At 34.5% G+C, this 25,410-nt stretch overlaps 3 protein-coding genes across 5 annotated transcripts; 1 reads left to right on the top strand and 2 right to left on the bottom strand.

Moving 5' to 3' along the window:
• Window positions 1–810: 810 nt before the first annotated feature.
• LOC107933980 (uncharacterized mitochondrial protein AtMg00810-like) lies at window positions 811–1,905 on the top strand. The gene has a single exon (XM_016866304.1). It carries the CDS (start codon window positions 811–813, stop codon window positions 1,903–1,905), a length of 1,095 nt encoding a protein of 364 aa, XP_016721793.1.
• Window positions 1,906–3,389: 1,484 nt separating this feature from the next.
• Window positions 3,390–7,721, bottom strand: LOC107933981 (glutamate receptor 1.2). The gene is made up of 4 exons (XM_016866305.1): window positions 7,577–7,721; window positions 4,131–5,164; window positions 3,738–4,053; window positions 3,390–3,448 (listed from the first exon to the last, which is right to left on the bottom strand). The coding sequence occupies exons 1-4, from the start codon at window positions 7,719–7,721 to the stop codon at window positions 3,390–3,392; spliced, it is 1,554 nt and encodes a 517-aa protein (XP_016721794.1).
• Window positions 7,722–10,711: 2,990 nt separating this feature from the next.
• On the bottom strand, window positions 10,712–14,612 carry LOC107934015 (formin-like protein 21b). Of its 3 annotated transcripts, XM_041117625.1 has the most exons (6): window positions 14,140–14,605; window positions 13,289–13,399; window positions 13,006–13,097; window positions 12,828–12,869; window positions 11,213–11,263; window positions 10,712–11,043 (listed from the first exon to the last, which is right to left on the bottom strand). In XM_041117625.1, the coding sequence occupies exons 2-6, from the start codon at window positions 13,377–13,379 to the stop codon at window positions 10,843–10,845; spliced, it is 477 nt and encodes a 158-aa protein (XP_040973559.1). In that variant the 5' UTR covers window positions 13,380–13,399; window positions 14,140–14,605; the 3' UTR covers window positions 10,712–10,842. The 3 variants fall into 3 exon arrangements, with proteins under 3 accessions (XP_040973559.1, XP_016721835.1, XP_040973560.1); XM_016866346.2 differs by lacking the exon at window positions 13,289–13,399 and having other exon boundaries at window positions 13,006–13,154; window positions 14,140–14,612; XM_041117626.1 differs by lacking the exon at window positions 13,289–13,399 and having other exon boundaries at window positions 13,006–13,198; window positions 14,140–14,611.
• Window positions 14,613–25,410: the final 10,798 nt, after the last annotated feature.

Below are 25,410 nucleotides of genomic sequence, written 5' to 3'. Positions count from 1 at the left end.
GCACTTGTGCCAGCAGAGAAGAGAACCAAGCTGGAAAGAAAGTCTGTGCCAGGGGTATTTGTAGGCTACAGCAGTGTGAAGAAGGGTTATAGGATCTTTGATCCATCAACAAAAAAGGTTATTGTAAGCAGAGATGTCAAGTTCAATGAAGGAAGCTGTTGGAAGTGGAATGGGACAGATGCAAGCTTAGCTGAAGAAGACTTGCAGGACCTTGATCACCAACATGCTGAAGTTGAAAATGAAGCTATGGATGATTTTGATGATATGCCTGTTAGGGGCACCAGAACATTGGCAGACATCTATGAAAGATGTGCTGTGACCATGGTTGAGCCATCCTGCTATGCTGAAGCCTCGAAAGAGAAATGCTGGCAAGAGGCTATGGAAGCTGAACTAAGGATGATCCAAAAGAATGAAACCTGGGAGCTGGTTGATAGACCAGAAGGTAGGAAGATCATTGGAGTTAAATGGGTGTTCAAGATCAAAAATAATGCAGATGGATCACTGAACAGACACAAAGCTAGATTAGTTGTGAAAGGGTATAGCCAACAGCAGGGAGTCGATTTCTTTGAAACCTTTGCTCCTATTGCAAGGCTGGACACTATAAGAATGTTGTTTGCCTTAGCAGCCCAGAAACAGTGGCAGGTGCATCAACTGGATGTCAAATCAGCCTTTTTAAATGGATTTCTCATGGAGGAAATCTTCATAGATCAACCTGAAGGCTTTGAAGTTCAATGAGAAGAAGAGAAGGTCTACAAGCTCAAAAAGGCCCTGTATGGTCTCAAGCAAGCTCCAAGGGCCTGGTACGATTTAATGGATACCTACCTGACAAGGCTCGGGTTCACAAAGAGCACCAGTGAGCCTACTCTCTATGTTAAGAAGGAAGGTAATGAAACTTTGCTAATTGTTTCATTGTATGTTGATGATTTACTGGTCACTGGCTGCAAAAGGGAGGAAATTGAAACCTTTAAGAAGCAAATGCAAACTGTGTTTGAGATGACTGACCTTGGATTAATGACATACTTCCTTGGCATGGAAGTGAAACAAAATGAACAAGGTATTTTCATAGGCCAGAAGGCATTCGCATCGAAGGTTTTGAGCAGGTTTTGCATGACAAACTGCAAGCCTGCTAGCACTCCTGTGGCTTTAGGAGAAAAACTCACCAGCCTAGGAGATGAAGATCGAGTGGATGAAAAGAATTACAGAAGCTTGGTTGGCTTCCTGCTCTATTTGACTGCAACTAGACCAGACATCATGCATGCTGTTGGTCTTCTATCGAGATTCATGCATTGCTGCACAGTTGCACATTTTAAAGCAGCAAAAAGGGTCCTAAGGTATGTCAAAGGGACTCTGAGTTGTGGAGTGAAGTTTGAAAGGGCTGAGGAGCTGAGACTAGTGGGATATTCAGACAGTGATTGGGCTGGTTCTGCTGATGACATGAAGAGCACATCAGGCTACTTCTTCACCCTTGGCTCAAGTGTCTTCTGCTGGAGCTCGAAGAAGCAACAGACAGTGGCTCAATCCACTGCTGAGGCAGAATACATCGCAGCTGCTTCTGTTGTAAATCAAGCCATTTGGCTTAGGAAAATATTGTGTGATCTGAATGCTGATCCAAAGGAGGCCACTGTAATTAAGGTTGACAACCAATCGGCTGTAGCCATTGCCAAAAATCCGGTTTTTCATGGTAAGACCAAGCATTTTAAAATTAGATATCATTTTGTGAGAGAAGCTGAAATGTCCAAGGACATAAGCTTAGTTCACTGCTGCTCAAGAGATCAACTTGCTGATCTATTAACCAAACCATTGGCTGCTTCAAGGTTTGAATATTTGAAGAAGAAAATCGGAGTTTGCTGCTTTGTAGCCAAGGAGGAGTGTTTAAAAGGTGGCAACGACAGCAGCAAAGTTTAAGAATCCATGCAAAACCTACGTTGCATGCATGAAACCAGAAACTCGGCTGAAGCATGTTAAAATCCATTGTGCAATTCGACAAGCCTTGTTTGTTTAGTTGACTTTTGTTAGTCTATGGTGTAATCATTATTTGCTTTGATCAGCTAAGGTTAAAATGTGTGCTTAGCTAATTTAGTAGTCAAATTAGGTTGTCATTTTGTTGATGTAAACCTTTAGTTACTTGCACAAGCAAGCTTTGTTTTCTTTCTATGTAGTTTTTGTTCTATTTATGTATGTAACCATGCACTTATTCGGGTAATGAGAAAAACACTTTGCTCATTCAACTTTTTGCTTGTTCTTGCTCCTGTTTTAACCTTTCAAACATCTAAAACATTCATCTAAGTTGTTTTTAAACTTTGTTTGCTAAGTTAGAAACCAACAGTTTTGGCATGATGACAATTTTGAATTTAGCTTCATGGCAGCTTGTGGTCGATCGGGTGGGCTAATATCTATATGGGATAAGGATTACTTTGAGGCAATTAGAATTCATTGTGAAGACAGAATGATAGTAGTGGAGGGTAAATGGAAGGACGATGGTATGGAAGCGACAATGATAAATGTGTATGCATCGAATGTTATTTCTGAACAAAGAGTATTATGGGGCAAGTTGCAGGAGCGACGTAAACAGTTTCAATCTCCTTAGATATTGGGTGGAGATATTAATGCTGTAAAAAATTGAAGGCGATAGTGGAGGAAGGTGATTCAGGATAAGTATGGGACCTTGGTGCAACAATGGAGATTCAAGACAGCAAACTTAAAAGAAATGTCCATCGTTTGGAGAGAAATTGTGGAAAATGCAATGGATGATAGAACAGCTATATGGACAGGTTAAGAGTCTTTGAGATGGGAGTTAGGGAACGACAAGACAATGCTGTTTTGGGAAGATACATGGTGTGGCAATCGTCCTCTAGAAGATGGATTTCCAAGGCTTTATCGATTGGCAAAACTCGAAAAAGGAAGGGTGAGAATGTATACAAGAAACGGGGGATTTAGTGAAGTAAAGTCGGAGGAATATTTTATAAGAAAATTGCTTGATATGATGAAGTAATGTTTGCAGGAGAATTTTTCGTGGATATGTCCGAACAGGTGTAGGATTGATTCAATTAAATCCAAACCAGATGCATCATTTTGGCGGCCTCCTCCTCATGGATGTTTAAAGTTCAATATGTGTGGGATTGCAAATGAGGATAGAGCAGGATGTGGAGGAGTCTTGAGAGATAAGGAGGGTGTCACAAGAGCGTTATTTTCTGGTTCTGCAGCAGCAAATGATTCCGATGTGGTAGAGTTTGGCGTGGTGAAAGTATTGAAAGAGACATTGTAAAGGTTGGAAATGTTTGTTTTCTCGATGGCTGATAAGAATGGAAACGAAATGGCATCTTCCTTGGCGATTGCAGAACAAATCGAATGAAGCAAAAAAAAAAAAAAGATCGGCAATTGGCAGCATCTTAGAGCAGCAATTTTGGAGATAATAACCGCAATAACTGAGGTGGTGAAGGCAGCAAAGCTAATGAAATAGCAAGCAGAAATGGCAGCAACTTGAAGCACGAAACAGCACAAAAATTGAGGCGATAGGCAGCATATCGAATCAGTAAAATTGGAGCACCAAACGGAATCAAAGATCAAGCCAAAGAGCATTGAAGAAAAGCAGCTTACAGGATGGCATAAAGAGCTGCTATTTGGGTGAAATTACAGCAGAGGCTTCGATGTTTTGCTGTAGCGAATTTCCTAATTCGTACAATTCCATAGAGTTATTTTTAATAGCAAAAAGAAAATGTATGCATGAGAATGCTTACAATGTGTAAAAACAAAGATAGAGAAGGAGAAGCCAAACATCCTTCCAATTTCCCCATTTGATTGCCGGGTTTGTCGTTCAACAAATGCAGGACGTTCAATCAGCCAAATAAATAAAGCTGATAAGACATAAACTCCCACAATTGTAAGCCAAAGACCTGATGAGAGTGGTTTCAAGAAAATCCACAAGTTTTGGCTCTCCTTTGGGGGTAGCCGAGTAACCATCCCGATCCCCATCTCGGTAAACGGCAAAGTAAAATCCACGTACAATGATCTATTTGCTGTGATCGTTATGTCCCCAGCAATGGCATCGTACGTCTGTTTTTGTTTATCCAACACAAATCAATAAAAGCAAGTGGCATAAATGAAGCACATAAAATTGTTAAGAACCATACCTGGAGATATAATTGGTAGACAAGATCACTGTAAGCCTCACCTATGTTTGGGTTATTATATTCGAAGGAGACGAACTCATAGGGCACTGTATGCTCCAAACCCGCCATTGCAGCTTTGAAAACCTCTATGCAGAAACCAGAGAAGGTGATATTGGTCTGAAGATCAATGTCCACTTTCAGCAATTGAGGGAACCCGTTTGATTTTGGAACAGCAATCCTTAGAGTCTTAGTGCTCGTTTGCATCCTTCGACCTTTGGGAATGGTTGATGTCCCACCAGGCCAGATTATTGTTTCGAAGCCGGAGCTTGAAAATAAATGCCTTCCATGGGTAAACCCGTGTGATAATTTGTTGGTGAATTTCCCTGTCCAAAATCCAACTCTTCTTTCCCCTTCAGTCCCTAACACATTCACTATTCCGAAATTGACCATTTGAGTAAAGTTCATCAGTTGTAGCATATCAAACTCCTTTGATTCTTTAATATTATAAGACCTGAAACCAATGAATCCTTGCATGTTTTCTAATATCGATGAATAATCTTTCAAATTCTGCAAGTGATTCATGCACTTGGAGGTGACGATCCATGCATACCCTTGGCTAACCATTCCTAGCCTTTTCGCGTGTACGAAAATACGAGATGCTAAGACAGGTTCAACATGCACAACGAGTACCGAAGTTTCCATTGCTTTGAGCCTATGAAGCTCTTCAATTATGTGTTCGTCTTTGGATGAAGCAGCCACTGAGCTTTTATATGCAACCTGAAACTTTTTCTCTTCAAAGAAATCACTCCAATGATTGTCATTATGATCTTCGTAAATGAGGATAACCTTTTCCCATTTATGTAATTCTGCGGAAGCAACAATTCCTTTCACTTCGGCATGATCATGTGGTGGAGCTTGAATCAAGTATGGGGCGGAAATTGGGATTACTGGAATTTTGGTGTTATTCCCAAATTCAGCCAAAAACTTTGCTTCCAATGTTGATTTTTGCGCACTGAGGATGACCTTGACTTTGTTATTTTCCCAGAGATTAAAAGCTGGATAGGAAAATGTACAGCATAAAAAGGTCAAATCGTTAAATAAGAACTTTTAGCCTAGGTTAAGAATCCTTTTATTTACATATAAAAATTTTACGAAAAATATTTTATATATTTTCATATATAGTCTTTATTTTTTATAAAATAACTTATCTTTTAATAAGGGCGTAAATCATTTTTTAGAAAAAAGTCTTTCTATAGATAATTTTATTTTTATATAAAAATATCAATGTTATTATTATTGTATTAATAATAATTTTTATTTTTATTTTTAAAAATATTTAAAATTATTAAAATATTATATTTTTCAATATTATTAAGCATACATGTTTAATTATTTATATTTAGTCTTATAATAAATTATTAATATAATTAATATAATTTATCATGTTAATAGATTATTTAATATTTTAATTTTATTTTAATAATAAATTTTAAATAATCTTCTTCACATATTATTGGAAATGTTCAATATTGATATTTTAATATTAAATATCTATTACAATTATAAATATATTAATAATAAATGTTTTGTAGTATAAAGGTTAAAATATGTCATAAGTTTATGTACTCTTCATAAATTTGTAATTTAGTCTCTATACTTTAATTTTCAAGAATTTAGTCCCTCTACAATCAGATTTGAAAATAAAGTCCAACTGTTGATTGTTCAATTTTTTTGTCAATTTTGTTCATGTTACGTTTTTAAATAATAAAAAAATACTCACTCAGTAGTCATGTAACTAAAAAATGACATTATGAACTTGAATTTAACAAAATATTTTTAATATATGTAAAAACAATGTAAAATATAAATTTACAGATATAAAATAAACCAAATTAAATAATGAAAAGATAAGAAAATCTCAAAATGTATGTTTATTTCATTGAAAACAGCTTTTATGAGATTTTTTTAAGAAATCTGTCAAACAACAGAAAATATTTTACATAGATTCATCTAAACACTAGAAAATATTAACTTTTTCATGAAAGTTAGTCATTTTCCAGAAATCATTTTCCGAAAGCTATTTTTAATGAAACAACAGACCCTAAATGGATTTTGGAGAAATCCTAATCTATGAATATATTTTTATTTTTTTATATATGAATACTATAATTTAAATTTTTTAAACATATTTAAGTAGTATATGCTTAATCGTTTAATAAAAAATTAATAAATATTAAATAAATAATATATGTTTTTTATTTAAAATTTTAAAAATTATATAAATAGAACATACTTAAATTAATTATTTATAAATATAAATAAAATTTGCACTCTTGTTCCAGATCGAACTAAACTTGAAAAACTATGTATGATATATGGAACTTGAGCTAATTTTTAACTGGTTTATGAAGTTAAAGACAAAAGGCTTTTCTAATAATAATATCGGAATAACTCATTGATCTGCCCCTTTCTATTCAAGTTGTAGGAAGTTTCGTTTGCATTAATTAGTCTAATTAGACTAATGCCAAGTATATAAAACAAGTAGTCGGTAAAATGGACTAATGCCAAGCATTTCAAAATTTTGACAGAATTTTTTTTTGTTAATTTTGGTGTTAATTTTGGTATTAATTTTGTATTATACATGAAGTTATAAATTAATTCATCTTTTTTAGTTTGATTATTTTTATTATTTTTATATTTTTTGAACTTTAAAATTTTAATCTTAACATAAATTACAATCGTTAAAGTCATTAACTGGATTTTCTGTGTGTGAATAATATGTGAAAATAGTAAATTGATATAACATTACATATATAATAATATGTTTGTCCTTACAATATTTTAGAAATAATAGAACTTAATGAATTTAGTACTTATCATTTGGTCTGGAATAAAATTTTAAAATTCGAAATGTGTAAAGACTAAAAATGACCAAATAAAATAAAATGATTAAATCTACAACTTATTCATAATACACGGATTAATAACAAAATTTAACCATTTTAATATTAGGAATGCCTTGATGCAAGAAAGTTTCAGGTACAAGTACCATGAAGGCCCTCATAATAGAAGTCAAATTGAATTTTGCCCTCTTTACTAAAAAATAAGTAAATTAGTCTCTGTACATTATACCAAAGAGTAAATTGGTTCTTCTGTTAAAAATTTCATCTATTTTTACTACTAAGAATTGGTCTCTATATGTCAACATGAGGTACACGTGACACGTTACGTGTGACTATTTTGTTATTATGACAGCTACACTGATTTCTAACAGTATAAATTGATGAATTTTTTAACAAAAATGATCAGCTTGTTTTTTAATGTAACATACATGAATTAATATGTTATTTTTTTGAGTAAAATGAAAAAAATGCAAACTTATTCCTAATACGAAGGTCTCTATGATATTTTTGTCAAAAATTATATTTGGAGGATGAAAAAAAAAGTAAAAGAAAGCTTATAATTACCGGAAGATAAAGCAAGCAAAAGGTCCCCTTTGGAGTCTCTTGTATGGAGAACTATCCTCATTTGGTTGTCCCTACCAAAGCTATTGAAATCGGAAATCGCCATGGAAACGCGGCCATGGAAAACTTTGCCCTCCTTCGATCCCATATCAACGATTAATCCAACACCAACCTCTTCACCGTCCACCGCAGGTCCAAGGCCACCAACTCGGCCACTTAGCTCACAGAGGAGACTAAAGTAGAAAGGAAATAAGAGCAAAATTCGGCTCTTTATCGTTAGGCCAAATGCTGTATTTTCTTTTTTGAATATTTATTGTTTTTTGTTCTTTGGTACCTTATATATTTTAATTAATTTCCTTTATGAAATGTAAATAGGGAATATATATAGAGAGAGAGAGAGAGAGGTTTAAAAGTAAGAGGTTGACTTACTTAACAATTCACATAAGGTCTAAATATGATTTGTCTCACTTGAGTCTTTTTCAACTACTAGAACTATTGAATTGGTCCAAGTAATATCTTTGGATTCATACAACCTACTCGCTTCTATATCATATCATGAATCAGATTATTCATCCAAATCGATATGTTGGGTTCATATTAGATCATATATGAGTAGAAATTTAGTAAATTTTTTTTTAAAATAAAGTTTAATTATAGAATTAATCTCTAAATTATACCGCTTTTCTCATTTAGTTAATTAAAGTTTTTTTGATAAAAAATTATGCCTAAACTATCAATTTCATCTCAATTAACTCAAAAGGTGTATGACATCTAGTAAAAACATATCACGTATCACATTATTATTTTTTAGGGTAAAATGAGACAAATTTATATCAACTCAAAATGTGTATGATATATAGTAAGTGTCGAAACCACCCTTTTTATTTAAAAAAAATTTAGGTTTAATGAAAATACGGGGGAATCGACTTTTTAAAAAATAGAAATATGGAGTCGCCACCGATCTTTTGTTTTGGTGTGATCGGGTCACCTAAGGATTTGGTTATTTTAATAAAATGTTTTGGTTTACTAGAATAACAATTTTGGTCTACGAAAATATGAGAAAATGAGCTCGGGAGTCGGTTACGTATGGGGAAGGATTAGCACCCTCACTACGCCCAAAATTGGTACCAAATCGATTAAATACTGTCCTTAGGTCTAAGATAAAAATGTTTTGGAAATGTGGTTCTTTTCTAATAACGTTCGAGTGACCCGAGTTGATTGTCAAAAATCTTCTTGTTTCGATGACCGCAAATTTATAATTTGAAAATCACAAAAGGATGCCCAACTATTTGGTCCAACGAAAAACCGAAACCCAGCACAGTAGGGCACGATTCCTTGAATTTCCGAACATCGAACATTGCCTCACCTTAGAAAATACGAGTGAAATTCCGAAGGGATCTTCAATTATTTTGAGCAAATGAAAAAGCGCAACCCAGCACGATAGGACTCGATTCTCAAATCGCCAAACATCGAACATCGCCTTCGTTTTTCAAGGTTTTTAATAAACATGAATGAAAACCTAAAGGAATATTCGATTGTTTTGAACAAACGAGAAATCACAACCCAGCACGATAGGGCATGATTCCCGAATTGTCAAACGCCGAATATTGCCTTCGTTTTAAATGATTTTTAGAAGGTATGCGTGAAATTTTGAAGGGATATTTGATTATTTTAAGCAAACAAGAAATTGTAACCCAACACGTTAGGGCACGATTCCGCGAATTGCCAAATATCGCACATCGCCTTCGTTTTAAAGAATTTTTAAATGATTGATTATAAAAATAGCTTAAAACATATTAGTTTGACTTGAAATATGATATAAGATAATATATAAAGTAAATTTATGAAATCTTTATATACAGATAAACATTGGGTACAATTATTGATAAAAAGAATGAAATTAATATTGTATAAAAAAAGAAGTAAACATATACGTTATATAAATAACAAAATATATATATATATATAAAAAACATAAGGATAATATAAGATACAATAAATGATTTAAAAATATTATTCACATAAATAATTTTGAAAGAGGATATATATACATAGAAAAATATTTACATAAAGTTATATGAAAATAATAACATGTACCATAGCAAAAATAATTTAATATGTGCCCTATACATGTGAAAAATGTAAGAGGTAATTATATGTCAAAATATCATCTAATTAAAATATGAATTATAGGATTAACCTAATTTTATCATAAATTATATACATAATAAATTTTAAAAAAAAAACACAATTAATTACAAACTTATTAAAATCTATATGTATAAGAATAATAAAACTTTACTAATGGATGCAAATTAAATATAAATACAAAATATATGTTTAATAATAATTTAAATAATATACTAAATACCAAGAAATAATAATTCATGGTAAGGTATTACACATATTAAATGTATTTAAAAATTAACCAATCGTAGAATTACAAGGCCAAATTAGACTTACAGTAAAAATAAGGAAGATAATTTGCAAATAAAGCAATTACAAAATGAATTAATGCTCAATGCACATAAATGTAGGAGGACTGAATTTGTAAATATCTCGCATCCACAATGCATTAATGAACCGCGGATCAAAATGAAATGATGCACAAATTAGCAGGCCAAATTTTAAAATACAAGGTAAGCCAATTGGGCACAAATTGAAGACTCGCGCAAGAGGGGGATCTAACGTGCAAATCTGCCATTTAACAAAATGGTGCAAATCCATTTCACTTTTTTGGGCCAATGCGCAGACCTTTACTGCTATAAACAGTGCCGCTTGGCTTTGTGAAGGATTTTAAACCCCCTTTCCTTCAAACATAACCTAATTTCAACCATTTTTTTAGAAGTAGCAGCAGCCATTAACCCCCAAATGATAGGGTTTCATTTGGCTAGCAGACGACGAGCCAATATTGGACTAATGGCACTACAGCAAAACTGACTTTTAGCGGCGTTTTTTTAGGCCTTTAGCAGCGCTTTTAAGTGCCACTAAAACTATTTGCGGCGTTTTTCCAAGCGCCGCTAAAAACGCCGCTATAGCCGACGCCACTAAAGTTTGCAGCGTTTATCTAAAAAAAACGACGCCACAAAAATTAATGAATTTAAATTTAAAATTTAAAATAATAAATTAATAACACAATTAAAATCCAAAAGTTAGAACTCAAGTTATCTTAAATATTAAAATAAAAATTTAGAATCAAAACTAAAATAAATAATAAAAACTAGATTAAACATAGAAATTAATAAAACCAGACATTATAATGAAGTTACTTAAATGAAATAAGGAAATGCATTAGATTTGGCGACCTTTTCTCTCCACCCTTTCTGACGAGCTCTTATTTCCCACATTGCTGTTAATTTCATTTGAGCCGACAGTGCTTCTTCAGCTTTCTCCCTTACTTCTTCGCACGTCTCCATACCCGAATTGCATTTGTCCGCTTCCTTTTGATATTGTGATGCTAACTTCTTAGCCTCGAGTAAAAAAAAAAACATTTATGTAAAAAATTATAACAATTAAGCATTAGTGACATACAATTAACTATTAAAATAAAATAAAACATATATGTAACAAATAAATTGTTGGTCAGAAAAAGTTGTAAAAAATGAAAAACAAATAAAACATACAACATTAATGATATACCTCATTACATGCAGAATTTACAGTATTTAAGCTCCTTTTAAATTCAGAAACCTGCAGGTGGTAAAAAAATGTAAGAGCAGAGGATAAACAAGTGATTCAATAAAAGAAAAAGGAGAAACAAGAAGGAGATTAATTATTGAATAATATTGTAAATTTATCAAATCAGATTTACTATGGAGATACCGCCAAACCTGAGTTCGGAATTGAATCTTGAAACAAAACACTCTTAGTTTTGACTCTACTCGTGGCACTTTCATCATTTTTGAAAGATACATTATCTGCCCATTCTTTCCTTTTCTTTCTCATTTTTGAATTAGAAAGAACCCATACTACCACTAAGAACCAAGGCAGCTCTGACTAAAGCACAATGCCCACTTTACCAGAACAGAGATATAAAATCAATAGCCTCTTGCAGTTCCAGCCACTGCTGCCTTTTTAAATTATAACAAGGGAGTACAAAACAGGAGATTGTTAAAGGGTAATTCTTTCCTGAAACATCCTTCTATTTTTCTTCCTCAAATGAACCACAAAGTCAAAAGGAGGACAAACCTATCACTCTACTAAATGTACAACCATATACATCCTTCCATACCACACTTCTTTCCATAGGTAAATATATAGAGTAATCTAGTTTATATCTCTCAGAATAAGAATAAACCCATAAGTAAACAAAATGATTTTTTTTCAGAGAAGCTCCCTATGCTTGAACTTTCAGTCAGAAAATCTTAACTGTATTTATGCTCATGAATAATCCACATCACTGAACAAATTTCGCTAAAATTACTATCTTTATTGAGAAATTATCAGACATAAATTGTTCCAAAAATATAGTAGGGAAATATAGGACTAGGTATCAAAAGTACAATCTTCATCTTGGTTTAGATGTCCCCATAAAAATGCAAAAAAGATAAAAACAATTCAATGCTTAGACATCAATTTCCATCTTTAAACTATGATTTGAAAAGAATCCTTCATGCCAAAGGGTTTTAGAAAGTATAAAGTCTTAAACTGAGAAAATATTTCAGAAATATTGAAAATAGACACTTAATTCAATATATCAAGAAATAGAAAAGGAAACTGTTAACAAGCAGTATAAATTCCAACATCAGTACATGAAATTATAGTCTCTTTTCATTAGAAGAAGGAAGAGAGGAAAATAAAAAGAACTTGGGGGAAGGGGGGAGGGAGGACAAGTTTTCCATTGTGTTCCCCTCACTCCCTAAAAACTGAATAAAAAGAAAGCAGTAATTCAGTCATTCGAAGTGACCAAGCCAGAAAAATGTATTCCCTATCATACCAAAGTATCTCAGTTTTAAAAGAAATTTCTTAAACTGAATGGCATAAAGAGTTTTCTTATATTGGGAGATGGGGGGACTTGAATCTAGCTCTTTGAGTAGGGGGAAGCATGCACCAACTACTGAGCCAAATGCTCTGGAGGAAAGATATTAGAAGGTCAAATTTTAGAAGAACATGAAGACAAAGACAAATAATTTTCAGAAAAATAGTATATTTAGCATGTCAATGGAAATGAACCATCTATCAGTCCAGCTATGTAAAAACCCAAGTCTAACAATTTGAAAAATTGAGAAAATATGGTTAGAGAGAAAATGCAGACCTGTTCACACTTCTCTAGACTCTCCTTGTCACCAGTGTAGCTCTAAAAAATAAAAAGAGAGTAAATCACAATCAAAGAAGACAAACTTCTAATGGTAAATGTATACTATGTAAAAAACAATTCTAAATAGCTTAAATACAATACTGAATTTGTTTATATGCTTATGCTAAAGCATCACCTTGAGAAGTTCCATTTCCTCTTTAGTTGGACAAAATTTTATGAGATTTTCCACTTGATCAACATCTAATACCGTATCATCCATTGCTAGCACTGCAGCATGATAAATTCAAGAAGCTTGATAAATTCAATGCTACAGCATTTTCCCTCCTAAATCAAGTACGGTTGAGTAAGAATAATACAGAGAGAAGATGCTACAAAAAATAAAGATAAAGATGTTAACATACAGGAACAAGCAAGATGTTAAGATATACTAGCAGTGTTTCTAGCAGGGTTTTATATACATTGAGAGGTTAACTCTGGTGGCCAGAATTTCATCATGTTTCTTTCTGCCACCCACCCATAGCTCCATCTAATAAAAGCCATTGCTTTCATGTTTCCTTTCCATGCTTACACTGACATTCACAGATTTTCATTATCTGCTCTGTTATATATGATTGCGTTGTAGGGACATAGCTTTTAATATCTTGATAAACAAAATCATCCAAAACAAATCAAATATAAAGCTAAGACAAACAAAATTTTTCCACTCCAACAAAAAGCAATTCCAATTTTTTTTAACATCTCAGACTCATATGTTTGTACATACAAAATACCCAGAGCCGATGTAATTAAAAGAAATGGTTGCAATTACATTCTCTAAACAAGGGTGTAATCATTTGCATTATTTATGACAGGCAACCAAACGTAGAGACAGATATAAGACATGTCGATAAGGAGAAACACTTTCCATTCAAACAAACTACACTTCCACGTTCTAACATATAGGATAAGAGAGCAGAGAAAACAGTTTAAAAGCAATGCTGGTATATGTTTGGCCTAACTTACTGCTTCATAGTAAACATGTGACCAACACTTTATCTTTGGTGGATGTAACTAAAAACATAACTACATGTCTACATCCTGTATAAAGAGAACTCCATTCATTTATATCTTTGTATCTTATTGCAAGTAAATATGTTAATGCGGTTTTTCAAGCTACCTTACTCGAACTCAGGTGTGAATTTGGATATGGGTATTAACTTCTACATCTTATTTCATAAATTTAATTGTTTATCAAAATAACCGAGCCGTTGTAGCAAAAAATGTGGTAGCTATATTCTAGTAAAATAAGATGGTGAATGTAGTTACTAACCTAAAAGTAAAGTCAGCCTTGTTCGGAGGAATCGACAACCTCGTTGAATTTACCAAATATATTCGGGCAGCAGAGGGGACACTGGACGGCTATGCAGCAGATGCACAGGGCGAAGGCGATGGAGGAGATGGGTTGCGATGCACGGGGTGAAGACGATGGAGGGAATGAGTTGCGATGCACGGGGAGAAGGCGACGGAGGAGATGGGTTTTCCTGATCACGGGGCGAAGGATTTGGGGGAAAACTTAACGATTTGGAAAAATTGGGGATTTCAGATTTTAGGGAAGAAATACAGAGTTTCGTGAAAAACTTTGGGGAAATCGGGGCTAACAAAAAGAAAAGGTTTAAGTTAGAATTTCGTGAAAAATTTGGGGAAATAGGTATTGCACTTTTCCGGTGTTTTCTGAAAACGCCACCCTGAGTAAATTGGGGAAAGTAAAGGGAATTTGGGGCTCCAAAAAACGTTTGCAGCCCAATAATTTTTTCTTTTTTTTTCTCTTTTATTATTATTATTATTATTTACTAAAATGGTTAAATTTTAATTTGGTCTCTCTAATATATTTAAATTTCAGATTTTTTTGCATATACTTTAATTTTTAATATCATTTAGTCTATATATTTTTATAATATTATTAATTAATCCAAATAGTTAATATTATTAACTTTTTGATTAAAACATTACATGATAATATGTAATTGGATAACATGAACTCAACCTACAACTTTACGCATAATACCAAGACTAATAGCAGAATTTAGCCAAACATATATAATTGCTATCATTTGAGTGATCATGACTAAAATTTTAAATTTTAAAAAGTACAAAAGATAAAATTGATCGATTTGAAAAATATAAGGACTAAATTTTAAGTTTAAATTTCACTTAAATAAATTAAGTGTAGAGGAATTAATTTGAATTGAATTATTTTTAATATATCAAAATATTTTTAGATTAAATCTTAAACCATTTAATATATATATAAAGTTTATCTATTATCTCTTAAATAATTTAAACTACAATCATAAGTTGAATATATTCAAATTAATATTATCTCTTTTACAATTATATAAGAAATCGTTTAATATATAAATTAAAAAAATACTAATTAATCTAAACCCTAAACTTCTTAACCTTTATCCCATAAACACTAAACCCTAAACCCTTACCCTTAACCCCAAACCCTTACACATTAAACTCCAACCCTAACCCCTAAACCCTAAATCATAATCCCTAAACCCATAATTCATCATAAACCTTCAAATACTAGTTAACTCCTAAACCTTAAACCCTAAGCCATAGTTAACTCATAAACCTTAAACCCTAAACCATATATCTTAAACCATAAACCTTAAACTATAATGATATTTAATTTAATATTTTAAATTCAATACTATCTCTTTGACGATTATATAAGAAAATATTTAATATATTGTATAATCATAAATTTTAATAATTATTGTTTTAGGGGTTATAGATTAGTGTTTATGATTTTTTTGGGGTTTAGGGGTTATATGACTTTTAGCGGCGTTTTACCAAAAGCGCCGCTAATGCTCTGGTTTTTAGCGGCGTTTTACCAAAAGCGCCGCTAATGCTATGGTTTTTAGCGGCTTTTTTGGTAAAACGGCGCTATTGCTCTGTGTTTTAAAATTTTTGCGGCATTTTATCATAAAACGCCGCTAAAAACGCCTCTAAACCCCTATTTTCCTGTAGTGTGGCCGACGACGTGCGGTCAACAACCCAACGTTTGCCTGTGAAGATTGCAATCATGGAGATCTGGTAAACCAATCCATCTCATTTCCCTTTTTTTTAAAAAAAACTTTAAATTGTGCTTTGCTTTTTTGAAAATAAAACAAAAAACAGAGAAGAAAAAAGTTGAGAAGAACATTCGACCCTCACCCAAATCTCTTCATTTCAGAGATCGTTGGGTTTTCCTTGGTGTCGATCCATAAATTAAAAGAAATCTAGCAAACCAAAAATAGATTAGAAAAGAAAGAGGGAAAAAACTAGAGATCACCTTTATACTGGATTTTTTTTTGTTTATGTATGTATGCATAAACGTATATTGTGCCCAGTGAGCGTTCGTCCCCTCCCTTTTATTCGTTTTTCATACGATAGATAAATCAAAGAAAACAGAAACGAAATCGAAAGAAAAATGAGAATCAAATCACCTTGTGGAGACTTTTTGTTCAAGCTTTTCTGTATTGATTTTTTGTTTTTGTGTCTGTATTCATAAAAAGAAAGAAGCCCCCTTTACAATTGAAAATAGTGGGCTTTATATCCAAAAAATAAAAAAAAGAAAGAAAAAAAAATCCATTTTTATTCTTCTCCATTTGCTGTTCTGTTGTCGTTCTTTTTGTTTGTCTCTACTGCTGTTGCTTTTTTTTTTGCAGGTACGGGTGTGCTGGCGTGGCTGGTGGTGTACTGGAGCGTGCCAGGGCAGTGGAGGCTAAATGGTTGCGGCGCACAGAGAGAGCCCTAGGGTTTCTGCTCTTGAAATGTTTCGGGCCTTTTGGGCTGATGTAATTTGGGTCTGGGTTTATCCGTTAATGGGTTTTAGGATATTTGATTTTGGGTTGTAATTAGACAGATAATGGACTGTTATAATTTTATTTATTTTTATTTTTGGTTTGCTTTTTTGTTTTTATATGGGTCGGGCAAATTTGGCCTACTACAGCTGCCCCTCTTTGCTCATTGTCGTGTAACGAGAATAGAGTAAAGACTATAAAAAGGACCAAATTTGCCCGGTCTGGCTAAGTCTCAAAGTCTTGATCCTCTTCTTCCCCAAAGGTACTCTGATGTCTTCAGGAGTGGCAAATTGGCTATCCTCAACTTGCTTCTTGAAAACTCAGGAACACCAAATCTGCTATCTTCGATCTGCTCTCCGCCAATACAGAGACGCCAAATCTGCTATCTTCGATCTGCTCTCTGCCAATACAGAGACGCCAAATCCAATACAGAGACGCCAAATATGCTATCTTCGATCTGCTCTCCGCCAATACAAAGACGCCAAATCTGCTATCTTCGATCTGCTTTCTGCTAATACAGAGACGCCAAATCTGCTATCTTCGATCTGCTCTCTGCCAAAACAGAGACGCCAAATCTGCTATCTTCGATCTGCTCTCCACCAATACAGAGAGGCCAAACAGAGAGGCCAAATCTGCTATCTTCGATCTGCTCTCTGCCAATACAGAGAGGCCAAATCTGCTATCTTCGATCTGCTCTCTGCCAATACATAGACGCCAAATCTGCTATCTTCGATCTGCTCTCCATCACTACAGAGACGCCAAATCTGTCTGGTCTTGCAGGATCTTTACTTCTTTGGTGCTTCTCTTCTTCAAGGGGCCCCAATGCATTTCTAAATGTGTAAGAACTGTTGCTTTGATCTACTCCACTGCGGCTACTTGAGGCTTGTTGCTTTAATCTATTTTTCTGTAATTAGCTTGATCTGTTCTATCGCGACTTCGAGAAGATAAGACCTACAATCTTCAGCCCACTTCACTACAACTTTAGGGAGCTAGGACTTGCTTAAATCTGCTTCGCTGCATCTTCAGGAAACCAAGATTTATCGTCTTTGATTTGCCTCACTGCAACTTCAAAGAGACGAGATCTACAATCCTCAGCCTACTCCACTACAACTTTAGAGAGCTAGGACTTGCTTAAATCTGCTTTACTGTAACATCAGGAAGCCTAGATTTGCCGTTTTTGATCTGCCCCTCTGCAATCTCAGGGAAACAAGATCTATAATCTTCAGCCTACTCCACTACAACCTCAGGGAGCTAGGATGCTTAAATCTGCTTCGCTGCATCTTCAGGAAGCCAAGATTTATCGTCTTTGATTTGCCTCACTGCAATTTCAGGGAGACGAGATCTACAATCCACAGCCTACTCCACTACAACTTTAGAGAGCTATGACTTGCTTAAATCTGCTTCACTGCAACATCAGGAAGCCTAGATTCGCCGTCTTCGATCTGCCCCACTGCAATCTCAGGGAAACAAGATCTATAATCTTCAGCCTACTCCACTATAACCTTAGGAAGCTAGGATGGTGGCTTAAATCTGCTTCACTGCAACTTCAGGAAGCTCAGATTCGCCGTCTTCGATCTGTTTCACTGCAGCTTTAAGAAAACAAGATCTGAAATTTTAGCCTACTCCACTACAACTTTAGGGAGCTAGGTTGGTGGCTTAAATCTGCTTCACTGCAACTTCAGGAAGCTCAGATTCACCGTCTTCGATCTGTTTCACTGCAACTTCAGGGAAACGAGATCTGAAATTTTAGCCTACTCCACTACAACTTTAGGAAGCTAGGTTGGTGGCTTAAATCTGCTTCACTGCAACTTCAGAAAGCTCAGATTTGCCGTCTTCGATCTGCTTCACTGCAACTTCAGGGAAACAAGATCTGAAATTTTAGCCTACTCCACTACAACTTTAGGGAGCTAGGTTGGTGGCTTAAATCTGTTTCACTGCAACTTCAGGAAGCTCAGATTCGCCGTCTTCGATCTGCTTCACTTCAATTTCAGGGAAACAAGATCTAAAATTTTAGCCTCATAGGCCCATGCTTATGCCGAATAATTAGGATGCTATGATCAACATGAATCAATTGTTCCTAACTAGATGTGATGTTTGTGTCAAATAATTGGAATGCTATGATTGAAATGAATCGAATGCTTCTAACTAGATGTGTTATGAATGATATGGAAATGAAAAAGACCTAGGTATCATTGCTCGTTCATTAGGACATTATCACTGACGTATTACGCGGCCACCTTGTTCAGCTAGTATTCTTGACAGAAAACCCAAAGAAACACTCTCAATCTGCTCGGCAAGCTTGCCCTACTAAAATTTTATTGAGTTTTTGCTTATCCAACCCACTGCAACTCAGGGTATAGGATCAATTTGATCATCCTTCGGGTGTAATGACCCTGTGCGCATGTCTGATATTCATGTGAATGCGAAATATCATTTTTCTTTTCCTGATAACGATCCCCCTTTTACACTTGGGTTGACATTGCTCGTCATTTGTCAAGGTTGTATCACCGATGAAATATCTTGCCTCTTCATTCAACCAATACCTTTGATAGAAAATCCGAAGAGATAGCCATAATTTAGACTCCTCCTTCTCAAACATTTCCATCCCTTAGGTTTGGTGGGTTCTCAACAACAGTCTTGTTTCAGGTTCTTGTACTATTCAGAAGCCTCTCGAATAATATGCAAGACTTCTTTTATGAAAGTATTATTGGTCCATTAATCTTTATTTCAATGCAACATGCTCGAAAAAGATCAAAACAATGGACAAGAAGAAAATTGGGTAAGAGCACAGCTCGAAGCAAATAAGTTAATCGAAGATTGCAAGTGCAATAAGAAGGCGATTAACTCAACATGAATGGGTTAATCAAAGATAACGATGCAATAAGAAGGAAATTTATTGGGATGTATCTTGAAAAGAATAAGGCAATCAAAAATAACAAATTCAAAATGAGCAAAATAGAAACTAGGTGCCCCAGATATCGCAGCTTGAGCTTCTCTGTACTAACTTCTTGAGGACCTTTCTGATCTCAATATGTGTTTAGGGGATCCGCGGCACTTTGTCGATGCCCCAAGATGTAGCATACTTCTTTATTGTTAATTCAGATATAGCAAGACTACTGTATGCCTCACTTTGATCCAAATTTGAGCTGCCCTTTCGGGTTTTCAACTCAAATCCCCCTTGGTCTCAAGGCGCCCTTTGCGGGTTTTCGCTTTGGCCTCTCCTTTTCTTTCTTTCTTTCTTTCTCTCTTTTTTTTAAAGATCCCAGAGTATCATTTGAAGGTTTTCGCTGTGGCCTTTCACTTTCCTTGGAAGTCCTTTTATGTAAAAAGGAACTTTTCAATGCCAGGTCTCCCTCATGGAATCCTCTAGGAATAGCCTTTCCGATGTAAGCTTGCATCATTCATTTCTGGTACATTGGGCCATGTCATATGGCTTTCAATCTCCTTTCTTCAAATTCAACTGATCATATCGGGGTTAAATCTATTCTGCCTAATCCAACTTCAGCTAAGACTTGACCAAAAGAAATCTTTCTTTCAAAATCCACCGACTAATGTATTACCCCGGCGAAGGTTCTGGCCGACGTTTGACAAATATAGAGGGTAAATGATAACTTCTTTATGCCAATATTTACAAGACTCGGTCATTTTTCACTATGGCTTTTGTTCTATTGTTTGCTTTTCCTTTTTTTTTCTTTTTTTTCTTTTTTTTTTATATTTTTGAACTTTTTGTCTTTCTTTTTAGATGCCTTTACCGCACTGTAATATGGTGCCTGATCCTTGAACAAATTGCAAACTTTTGACATTGTGCAAATGTATTTGAAGATAATCCTTTTTGACATTACTTGTCAGCAACCGCTTCTCTTTTTCTTTCTTCTTTTTTTTTGAAATTTGAAATTTGAAATTTGACGACTATTAATCTTGTAATTATTGACACATGAAGTGACCCTCACCCCTTCGTGACTGCCAAGATGAATTGATGAGAATGGCCTGATAACATCCTTGCCTCGTATAGGGAAAATTTGTGAAGAAATGAATGTGGCTTTAACCAATGTAATCCTCTTCCATGGTGGATCAACAATATCTAAACCTCATGATTAGCGTAGCTACCATGAAACATTTAACATGTGTCCTTTTGGCACTGTATAGACATTTTGTATCATCCACAGATCTTAATATTTCAAATATATCTCGACATGATCATGTGAAAACATCTTTGAATTTCTTGAAATAACTCAAAGACAATTCATTTTGTCCCTGTGGTGGCTCTGGTTTGAATCTTTGCCCTTTGTTCACAATGTCCATTGACCCTTTGTAAAGTAGGATCAGTTTTTTCATCTTGTTCTACCGTCCTTAACAAATCAGGAAATAAGTCACAATCTCTGTCATCTTCAAGGTCCTGAGATCCCTCTAGACACATATCTTGCTAAAAAGACTCGGAATTAATGACAGCGTCGCTCACGTCATTGATATCTGGAGACCTGTTAGAGGTACGAAGGCATATTTCAAAGAATAAATGATTCTATGAATGATTATTTGTATGGTATGATCATAAATGAAAGAATCTAAGAATAGACATATAAAATAGAAAGAATAAAAGAATATTTACTCAAACATGTATTTCATTGAAATAAAGATTTTGGATATAAGCCTATTTCACAAAAGGATTCTTGTTGCTTCTAGACTTAAAACAACAAGTGTGTTTTGAATATTACTCTAGATTAGCTCTAAAAAATACAAAGATCCTTTTCACAGTCCTATTGTTCAAAACACCCTAAGTACGTAAAGACAGAAGCTTGAAAAAGTCTACTCCCGGGTTCCCTCTTCTGATACATCATTGATGGTCAGGTTCGCCAATACCAGGCCTTGCATTAGAGTCCCGAGCTCGATGCACCCTTAAATCTCGTGCCCCAATCTAGCATGGAACTTATAACATTCGCCTCTTTAACAGAAAGGTTGGATAACTGATTTCCCGCTCCAAAAGGACCATCAAATTCCACAATACCCAATTTAATAAATCTTTCGATTAGCTTCTTAAAAGTGATACAGTTTTCGATAGAATGCCCCGTGATTCCCGCATGGTATTCACATCGACTGCTTGCGTCATACCATTTAGGGTATGGAGGTTGTATTGGTTTTATGTAAAAACGGGATACAACACGTGTGTCGAACAAAACGCGGTACAACTCTCCGTATTTGATTGGAATGGGCGTGTATTGGGGTTTTTCTGAGTTCGATTTTCGATTGGGTTCTTGCCTTGAGGAGGCCTAATGGCTGGTAGCTACTGACCTTGGCTGGCCTGCTATAATTGGCTCCGAACGACCCTTGTTATACCTACTCGTACTATTTGCCTTCTTTTTTTTCTTTTTCGGGGCCGTTAAAGTCCGCTCTTCCCTTGCTTTTGTTTCTGCCAGAGCAACTGGCTTGGCTTGATCATCTTTCGGGTTAAAACCTGAACCCATCGAGAAACTCATCAGTGTTGATGTATCCGTCTGATATTGGTGTCCGATAACAGCGGGTACCCCTTGCATGTCTGGTTGGGTCGGGACGCTTATTGGGGTAAAGCCTGGGGAGTAAATGATCTTTTCAACATCATCCCCACCATTGACCATTGGGCCACTCCTTTTTTTGAATTCTCCGGCCAGTAAATGGGTTACCTGGCCCATCATATCTCTTTGGAGTTCTAGCATTTCTCGTATATCTTGTTAAATTTCGATCAACTGCTCTTGCATCTGTATTTGCCTTTGCTCCATTCTCTCCAACCTTTGGTCCATATCTTTTTTCGGTTCTAAAATAACTTTACCTAATTAGGGTCCTTTTGGGAAATTTAATGCAAATGATGCAATGCAATGCAATGCAAATGATGCAATGCAATGTAAATGCATGGTATGAATGCAAAGGAAAGGAAGATGTTGATTTTGAATTCAATTCCCCTAGAACAACTTTTCTATAAAACAAATTCTTTTTCATAAAACGAATTACATATACGGCATTGCTTTTATATTCGAGGCAAAGGCACTGATCCCCTTTCTTGGTGAAAGTCAAATCTCGCAAGCTTCCAATGCATGCCTCTACTGGCTCATTTTACTTGATCCAGGCCACGAATTAGCTCCTTTACGAAAGCCAGGATGCGATGGCTTTTGGATAATCTTTATCAGCTTGAATCCTTAGGTAAAGTTTTGTTTTCCTCCACGAACTGTTAGCCTTCTTCTATCGTGTTCACTTGGACCAAATTCCGACGATCATATTGTAATCCGCGTTATTAAGAAATTTGTTTTCTCATGACAAATTGTTCTATTTAGCAATTGAATATGAATCAACACCTCCTTTCTATGCTGATGTAATGCAATGCAATCATGAACAAACAAAACACGTTAGTACAGAAATAAACAACCAACAAAGTACCTGATCGAGTGATCACTAGGGGTTCGGAGTGGCTCTACCTAGGGTAAGCTCCTAGGTCTCTCTATATGTTGCTTGGTTCTAGAGTAAGGGTACCCGAACCAGCAGATTCCTCGATCCTCACCCATTATAGGCTCATGTAGATCGAGTTCGGTTCGGGGGGATACATTTCTCTATGACCATGTGGAGATGAAAATCTCACGAAATCATAGGTACGGATGTACCCCGAAAGCAATCTACTAGCCCATGCGGAGGTGAAAACCTCACGAAAGCGTAGTTTCTTACTCCCACTTAGAAGGTGTAACCACAGCGGTCATGTAATGCAATGCAACATCATTCTACTAGACCCACATCAAAATGATCATATAATCGAATGCAAAAAACAAATTTTCAATTTCTGACAAAAGGACAACAAATAATCAAATTTATGGCTAGACTCTCTCTCGTCCCCAGTGGAGTCGCCAAGCTGTCGAAACCACCCTTTTTATTTAAAAAAAATTTAGGTTTAATGAAAATACGGGGGAATCGACTTTTTGAAAAATAGAAATATGGAGTCGCCACCGATCTTTTGTTTTGGTGTGATCAGGTCACCTAAGGATTTGGCTATTTTAATAAAATGTTTTGGTTTACTAGAATAACGATTTTGGTCTACGAAAATATGAGAAAATGGGCTCGGGAGTCGGTTACGTATGAGGAAGGATTAGCACCCTCACTACGCCAAAAATTGGTACCAAATCGATTAAATACTGTCCTTAGGTCTAAGATAAAAATGTTTTGGAAATGTGGTTCTTTTCTAATAACGTTCGAGTGACCCGAGTTGATTGTAAAAAATCTTCTTGTTTCGATGACCGCAAATTTATAATTTGAAAATCACAAAAGGATGCCCAACTATTTGGTCCAACGAAAAACCGAAACCCAGCACAGTAGGGCACGATTCCTCGAATTTCCGAACATCAAACATTGCCTCACCTTAGAAAATACGAGTGAAATTCCGAAGGGATCTTCAATTATTTTGAGCAAATGAAAAAGCGCAACCCAGCACGATAGGGCTCGATTCTCAAATCGCCAAACATCGAACATCGCCTTCGTTTTTCAAGGTTTTTAATAAACATGAATGAAAACCTAAAGGAATATTCGATTGTTTTGAACAAACGAGAAATCACAACCCAGCACGATAGGGCATGATTCCCGAATTGTCAAACGCCGAATATTGCCTTCGTTTTAAATGATTTTTAGAAGGTATGCGTGAAATTTTGAAGGGATATTTGATTATTTTAAGCAAACGAGAAATTATAACCCAACACGTTAGGGCACGATTCCGCGAATTGCCAAATATCGCACATCGCCTTCGTTTTAAAGAATTTTTAAATGATTGATTATAAAAATAGCTTAAAACATATTAGTTTGACTTGAAATATGATATAAGATAATATATAAAGTAAATTTATGAAATCTTTATATACAGATAAACATTGGGTATAATTATTGATAAAAAGAATGAAATTAATATTGTATAAAAAAAGAAGTAAACATATACGTTGTATAAATAAAAATATATATATATATAAAACATAAGGATAATATAAGATACAATAAATGATTTAAAAATATTATTCACATAAATAATTTTGAAAGAGAATATATATACATAGAAAAATATTTACATAAAGTTATATGAAAATAATAACATGTACCATAGCAAAAATAATTTAATATGTGCCCTATACATGTGAAAAATGTAAGAAGTAATTATATGTCAAAATATCATCTAATTAAAATATGAATTATAGGATTAACCTAATTTTATCATAAATTATATACATAATAATTTTTTAAAAAAAAAACACAATTAATTACAAACTTATTAAAATCTATATGTATAAGAATATTAAAACTTTACTAATGGATGCAAATTAAATATAAATACAAAATATATGTTTAATAATAATTTAAATAATATACTAAATACCAAGAAATAATAATTCATGGTAAGGTATTACACATATTAAATGTATTTAAAAATTAACCAATCGTAGAATTACAAGGCCAAATTAAACTTACAGTAAAAATAAGGAAGATAATTTGCAAATAAAGCAATTACAAAATGAATTAATGCTCAATGCACATAAATGTAGGAGGACTGAATTTGTAAATATCTCGCATCCACAATGCATTAATGAACCGCGGATCAAAATGAAATGATGCACAAATTAGCAAGCCAAATTTTAAAATACAAGGTAAGCCAATTGGGCACAAATTGAAGACTCGAGCAAGAGGGGGATCTAACGTGCAAATCTGCCATTTAACAAAATGGTGCAAATCCATTTCACTTTTTTGGGCCAATGCGC

This window comes from Gossypium hirsutum, chromosome A07 (genome assembly GCF_007990345.1).
Source record: "Gossypium hirsutum isolate 1008001.06 chromosome A07, Gossypium_hirsutum_v2.1, whole genome shotgun sequence".
Taxonomy (NCBI): Eukaryota; Viridiplantae; Streptophyta; class Magnoliopsida; order Malvales; family Malvaceae; genus Gossypium; species Gossypium hirsutum.
The sequence above is the reverse complement of the archived record's forward strand: the minus strand, read 5'-3'. Positions and strand labels throughout refer to the sequence as shown.

Bases quoted from the DNA above. Each gene is read 5' to 3' on its own strand.
- LOC107934015 (XM_041117625.1), bottom strand. From the start codon at position 13,379: ATGAAAGCAATGGCTTTTATTAGATGGAGCTATGGGTGGGTGGCAGAA. The intron at 13,098-13,288 runs GTATATAAAACC...ATCATGCTGCAG, and splicing joins ACCAGAGTTAACCTCTCAAT to TGCTAGCAATGGATGATACG. The intron at 11,264-12,827 runs GTCTGCATTTTC...TACCACCTGCAG, and splicing joins GTCTAGAGAAGTGTGAACAG to GTTTCTGAATTTAAAAGGAG.
- LOC107933981 (XM_016866305.1), bottom strand. From the start codon at position 7,721: ATGGGATCGAAGGAGGGCAAAGTTTTCCATGGCCGCGTTTCCATGGCG. The intron at 5,165-7,576 runs GTAATTATAAGC...TTTCCTATCCAG, and splicing joins TTTGCTTGCTTTATCTTCCG to CTTTTAATCTCTGGGAAAAT. The intron at 3,449-3,737 runs GTAAGCATTCTC...CTATTTCATTAG, and splicing joins TATCTTTGTTTTTACACATT to CTTTGCTGCCTTCACCACCT.
- LOC107933980 (XM_016866304.1), top strand. From the start codon at position 811: ATGGATACCTACCTGACAAGGCTCGGGTTCACAAAGAGCACCAGTGAG.